At 51.9% G+C, this 6,093-nt stretch overlaps 1 protein-coding gene across 2 annotated transcripts in view; it reads right to left on the bottom strand.

Annotated features, from left to right (window-relative positions):
- Positions 1 to 4,842: 4,842 nt before the first annotated feature.
- CDK5RAP3 (CDK5 regulatory subunit associated protein 3) overlaps positions 4,843 to 6,093 on the bottom strand; it is a 10,381-nt gene continuing 9,130 nt past the window's right edge. For both annotated transcript variants that reach the window (XM_027094764.1, XM_027094766.1), the window contains 2 exons: positions 5,270 to 5,441; positions 4,843 to 5,179 (listed from right to left, as the gene is read on the bottom strand). In XM_027094764.1, the coding sequence (XP_026950565.1) occupies positions 5,114 to 5,179; positions 5,270 to 5,441 (238 nt within the window). In that variant the 3' untranslated portion in view covers positions 4,843 to 5,113. The remainder of the gene's footprint in view (positions 5,180 to 5,269; positions 5,442 to 6,093) is intronic.

A 6,093-nucleotide genomic window follows, 5' to 3' on the forward strand; every position in this document is an offset into this window, starting at 1 on the left:
TTTATTTAGACACGCAGGAGAAGTTTAAATATTCAAACTCGTTTTCTTTGTAGCCTGGGGAATGAGAGGAGGGTGGCAGGCAGGATAGGTAAGAGTTTACTCAGGGCCGATGTACCCACCACCTGAGAGGAAGGGCATCTGGAGGACACGGAGATCTGCGGTCAGCTGGCACCCTGGGCTTCTTAGCCTGGGAGCAGGCTTGACACCCTCCTCCTGGGCCCTGGGATCTGCCTTGCAGCCTGGGAGCAGCTCCTGGGGCCTGATGACTCGGGGTGCAGAACAGCTTGTTCAGAGTCCAGCATGTGGGCAGCACTCAGTAAGCGGTGGGGGTGGGGGTGGTGACCCCAGCTTCGGCAGCAGACCTGGGTCTATGAAGCAATGGGATCTGCAAGAGGATGGGACAGCAGCTCTCCTCTCTAGAAGAGCCCTCAACCAAACAGGGAGAGAAGAGAGGCAGGCCCAGGAGATCCTCTCAGGCCAGGCATACTCATGAGACAGCTGTGGATCGGATTTTAGTCTGACCATTGGTTCATTTTAAAAGCCTGCTTAAACCCAATTTCCTTCCCAAACTTCTTTATGGGACTTTTCTTTTTTTGCTTAGTTGTGAGCCATTTTAGAAGGCAAAGTCAGCGGAGGCCCAGTTGACTTAAGTCAACTGAAGTTTGGAGAAGTTAAGTTTGAGATTCCAAAGGGGACACAAAAATGAGCAAGACCCAGTCCCTGCTCTTAAGCAGTTCAGTCTGGGGCGCACACCATACGAAGGCACTGTCATATAGTTGATAGGTGCTCCCCGAAGGGCATCTACACACAGCTTCAGGGATGCTGCCAAGGAGGGAGGGGCTCATTCTGCCTGGGAACTGGCAATGTCCACAGAGATGCGTTCGGGCCTCAACTGAGCTGGGTCAGAAAGGCTAGGAGGGGCCAAGAAGAGGTTTGGGGACACACGTGGGTTTGCTGTTTTGGGTGGATACCCAGGCCGGAAAGTTAGGGGGAGGTCCGAATATCAAGGGCTGGCCTGCTACACTAGGAATTTGGGGAGCTGAGGGGGCATCAGAGTTTCTAAGTAGAGAAATGATTAGGGTGACAAAGCACATGGAAAAGGTGGATTAGAGGTGAGCCAGCAGAGACTGGGAGCCTGTTGATAGAAGAGAAATAGCAGATATCAGGGAGGGATGCAGGGTGGGACGGGGATGATAATGGGCTTGGTTTGGGACATGTCAGGATATCTGGGACATATGGAACCAGGACCCGAACACAGGTTTCTAACCTCAGTCCAGGCTATTTGCAGTCCACCACCCCTCACAAGCTGACAGGTGAGTCTTCCCGTGTCAGGCACCATCTGGGTGCTGCACACGTTCACCACAGCTACCCACCCTGAGGTTGGTAGTATTGTTCTCATTTCACTGGTGAAGGAAACGAGGTGCAGAGAGGTCCAGGGACTCACCCGAGGTCGCACTGGTAGCAAGAGCAGAGCCAGGATTTGACCCAGGCAGTCTAGATCTAGAGAAGATGCTAATCACTACCGCGTTGCTTTGCCTGCTGTCTTCTTGTTACTGTTATTAGATTGTGTGTGTGTGTGTGTGTGTGTGTGTGTGTGTGTGTGTGTTTGTGTGTGTGTGTGTACAGGAATGGGGAGGAGAGGAAAATAAACAAGTGGCAATTAGAAGATGAAATAGGGGGAAAAAAAAGATGAAATAGGGGATGGGAATCCCCTGGTGGTCCGGTGGTTAGGACTCGGCGCTCTCACTGCCAAGGGTCCGGCTTCAATCCCTGGTCAGGGAACTAAAATCCCACAAGCTGCATGGCACAAACAAAAAAAAATTTTTAATTAAAAAAAAAAAAAAAAAGGAAATAGGGGAATTCCCTGGCGGTCCAGTGGTTAGGACTCTGTGCTTTCACTGTCGAGGGCCCGGGCCCTGGTTGGGGAACCAAGATCCTGCAAGCTGCATGGTGCAGCTAAAAAAAGAAAAAAGATGAAATAGAATTGTAGTAACAGGACAGGCGGGTGGATGAAAAGGCAGGAAGAGCCGCAGGATCTGTTTCTAGGGGAGAAACTGTGTAAGCAACACCTGTAGAATTAACGAGGGAGACAGAGAGACACGAGAGAGCAGGATTAGCTCCTGTTCCCCAAGGCCTGGGATCTGCTTTTGTTTTTTTGGTCCTCAGCTCCAGGCCAGTTCTCTGGAGCAGATCATATGAGTGAGATTTTTGGCCTGAATGATGCAGAGAATCCCCCTGCCCCGCACTGGCTTTGGGAAACTAGTTCTAGATGTGTAGGACCCCACGTCTCCCTGGCAAGCCCTCAGTGGGCAGCCGGAACCCAGATGAGTAATCATTAGCATCTACTTAGCCCACATTCACGGTCAACCATCGTGGGCTGCAGTGCAAATGGATCCTACGCTTTGAGAACCAGACTTCGAAAGGACACAGTAGCGTCTGTGCAGGAAGAAAGGCTTCATTTGAGCAGAGAGATGGTGAGTAGGCTTGGGCATTGGCTGGATTTGGCTGGGTGAGAGGATTTTGGAAAGGTGACTCTTTCCTTATCTGAAGCAGGTAATGACTGGACTTAGCTTAAGTAGTGAGAGCCTTAAATCTTCTCTGGGAAGAGGCGGCACTGAAGTAATCATAAAAGTAGAACGTGTTCTTGACAATACAATTCGCATCAAACTAAGGATTCCAAGGGTGTAATCTGGGCTCATCTCCTCTTTCTCTCTCCCTGGTTTAAAATTTTTATTTATTAATTTTTGTGGCCATGCCACGTGGCTTGAGGGATCTTAGTTCCCCGACCAGGCATGGAACCCGGACCCCTGGTAGTGGAAGCGTGGAGTCCTAACCACTAGACCGCCCAGGAATTCCCTGTTGTTTGTTTTGGCAATTCCAGAAACCTGACTGCTCAGAACTTGGTCTTCAAGCTCTACAAGGAACCTCTCACCTCCCCCTTCCAAGAAGGAAACAGAATGAAGAGTCCTTAGCATTGTTTCACAAACCCAAAGTAAGAGCTCACATTTCTCCAGCGAGCACTTACTCTGTGCCAGGCGCTGTTCTAAGACCTCTGTGCACGTTAACTCATTTAATCCTCACAACTTCTGAGGCAACTCTGAGACGAACAAGCAGGAACCTAAATGCAATCAGAGTGATGCTCAGGGAAATCTGGGAGCAGATCGGAAAGACACAGAGCTGCCCTCCTGAGGGGTCAAACAGCCAGGTGGGATCTTCAGTGCCATAGGGTGGTCAGGAAAGTGGGACCCAGGAAGCAAAGCACAGGGTCAAAGCCAAATGGGGCTAAAGATTCTGGAGAATAAATCCCATGTTATGGAGTCAAAGGCTTTTAAGAAACCTAGGGGTTGAGTGGGCCTTCGTTTCACCAGATAAGCAGTAAAATGAGCCCAATTCCTCTGAGAGAACAGTCCCCTAGCCCCACTGCTTACTAAGGTGGCCAAACTCTGCTAAGAAAACCTTCTATTAAACCCACTTCCTGTCCTGCAAAGATGGCCAAATTTCAGCACATCCGATGTCCCCCGTCGGCCCCAGGCAGGGCAGAGAAGGCAAGCAAGGCACTCGTCTGCGAGGGCAGAAGCAAGAGCTTCGGAGGCCTGAACCCAGCCTGCCATGGTCACATGACCACAGGCTTCTCCCCAAAGCTGGGCGCCAGCGAGCGAAGAGCCCATGTAATTGCTGGTGATTGGATGAGGGGCATTAGAGTGGGCAGGCGTAGCTTGCCTCGGTGAGCTGGTGGCAGCTGCCAGGAGCAGGCCAGAAGGCCGGTGGAGCCAGCCACCAAACAGGTGGGCCAGGAGGTAGCGGACATTCTCTCAGAGAGAAAGGGACTGAGAGACGCAGACAGCGCGCCCCGCCGAGAGCCTTCGCAGCAGCTGAGGGCAGGATGCAGCCCGCTCAGGCCCCTCGATGTCCTTCTATTCCAAGGACAGTTTTACCTCAACATTCCATACCAATATTTTTCCATCTTCAGTTCCTAGACTTTCAATCCCCCCAAAAGGAGGGAGGTGAACAGGCAAAGATTGGGGGGAAGTGATGGGCTGACATTAATTGATAGGAGCGGCTTCGAGCAGTTCATGCCGCCTTATCTCTCTCTCCTCTGGATAGCGTGTGTCCGCTGGAGTCCGCGGGGTCGGTGATTAATAGGGGCCATCACTCACTGTCCAGGACGGCTGAAAGGCAGCAGGGAGGGGGCGGCCCTCCCCAGAACTGAGATAACAAGCAGCAGGAATAATGAGTGGTGTCACTCCACTTTTCATTTTGATGGAAAGTCATTACGGGAGTCAACGCCAGCGACAAAGAGCCATGAATCAACTGCTCTGCTATGAAATTAAAATCGAATTGCTGGCCACCCCCAACCCCTACCCTTCCTGGGAAATGGGGATGGGTAGGTGGCCGGGGAGAAGGGTGCTAGCCTGGGGTGGGCTCTACCCAATCACAGAGCAGCCAGTTATGGGTAGGAAGTGGACAGGCAGGTTGTGAAGGTGACAACTCCTGTCTCCACCTTGTTTATCAGACCCTTCCTCCGCAAACCGCATTTTCCCTCTGCCTAGAGGTAAGCTGTGATTAAAAGGAAAATACAGCTTTGCTGGCTCCAACAAGGCTGCCACTTGACTGCTCCCCTTGGGCTTCTGGCCTGAGTGGGGCAGTCTGGGCCTGGCTATGGAGAGAAAGGGGCCCAGCTGACTCAGCTACCCCAGAGCCCCTTGCTGAACCATTTGTAGATATTAATCGGGGCTCACCCCCATCACCAGAAGCAAAGAGGAAAAGTCCCCAACCTGGCACTCCACAGGATCAAGAACCCCATGCAGCCTCAACCCCAGGCCCAGAAAACGGCATTATCAGTAGTGAAACAAGAGTCCCTTCCTCTTTTATTAAGTCCAACTAGATAATGAGGAAGAGCAGAAGCTGTGGTTTGAGGCTGATGGGTCACAGGACCAATTAAGACAGCTTCTTGCAGAGAGTACAGTGAGTGCCAAGGTAACCATCTGGGTGATGGTTCCATCTTGGGGCTTTCCGTCCTCCAGTCAGCCTGGTCTCTTGCTGGGAAGGGCCCCTGGCTGTCCCTCCTCCATCCTGAAGGCTGAGAAGACAGGCAGGAAGAACAGGGAGCATCTCACAGACAGGTTCCCATCAGGTTCACGGGGCGCCCATTGTACCTTTTGGAAATGTCAGCTTCAATCTGAAAGACAGTGATACGGAGTGGGCAGGAAGCAGAGACAAAGGGACCTCATTCTGCAGCAACTGGGCAGGCTTGCCTTTCCTGTCTCACCAGCTTCTGCAGCTCCTTGGTCTTCTCCAGAAGCAGGTCCAGCTTGGGCTCCAGAGCCGCCTGCTCCCGAAGGGCTTCCTGCTGCTTCTGCAGCATCAGCTCTTTCTTCAAAGCCAGCAGCTGGGACTGCTTCAGCTTCTGCTGGAGGAGCTCAGTCACTCGGTCCACATACCTGGGCCGGGCACTCAAGTAAGTGTTTGGTGTCACTGGGCAACCTGGGTGTCCCCATCCAACTGCTGAGGCTCAGGAAACCAAGTCTCTAATTGACCTCTCAGCCTCCACATCCTTCAATCCTTTCTTGCAAGGAATACCACTCCCACTTCCCCATCCTACAGGGGAAGCAGATTCTGCCTACATACCTCAAACCACCCCATCTTGCCCCAAAGAGAACCATCCCTAGTTGGGATGGTGCAGTTATGGGAGGCAGGGATGAGGTCTAAGGGGTCATGGAGACGAGGAAACAAGGAGTCAGGGCTGGGGCTTCCCTGGTGGCGCAGTGGTTAAGAATCCGCCTGCCAATGCAGGAGACACGGGTTCGAGCCCTGGTCCGGGAAGATCCCACATGCCGTGGAGCAACTAAGCCTGTGAGCCACAACTACTGAGCCTGCACTCTAGAGCCTGTGAGCCACAACTACTGAAGCCCACGTGCCTAGAGCCCATGCTCTGGAACAAGAGAAGCCACTGCAATGAGAAGCCCCCGCTCGCCGCAACTAGAGAAAGCCCATGCGCAGCAATGAAGACCCAACACAGCCATAAATAGATAAATACATACATAAATAAATAAACAAATAAATAAATAAAATACATTTATAAAAAAAAAAAAA

This window comes from Aethalodelphis obliquidens, unplaced genomic scaffold, assembly GCF_003676395.1.
Source record: "Aethalodelphis obliquidens isolate GAN/ISIS:26980383/991018 unplaced genomic scaffold, ASM367639v1 scaffold89, whole genome shotgun sequence".
Lineage (NCBI taxonomy): Eukaryota > Metazoa > Chordata > Mammalia > Artiodactyla > Delphinidae > Aethalodelphis > Aethalodelphis obliquidens.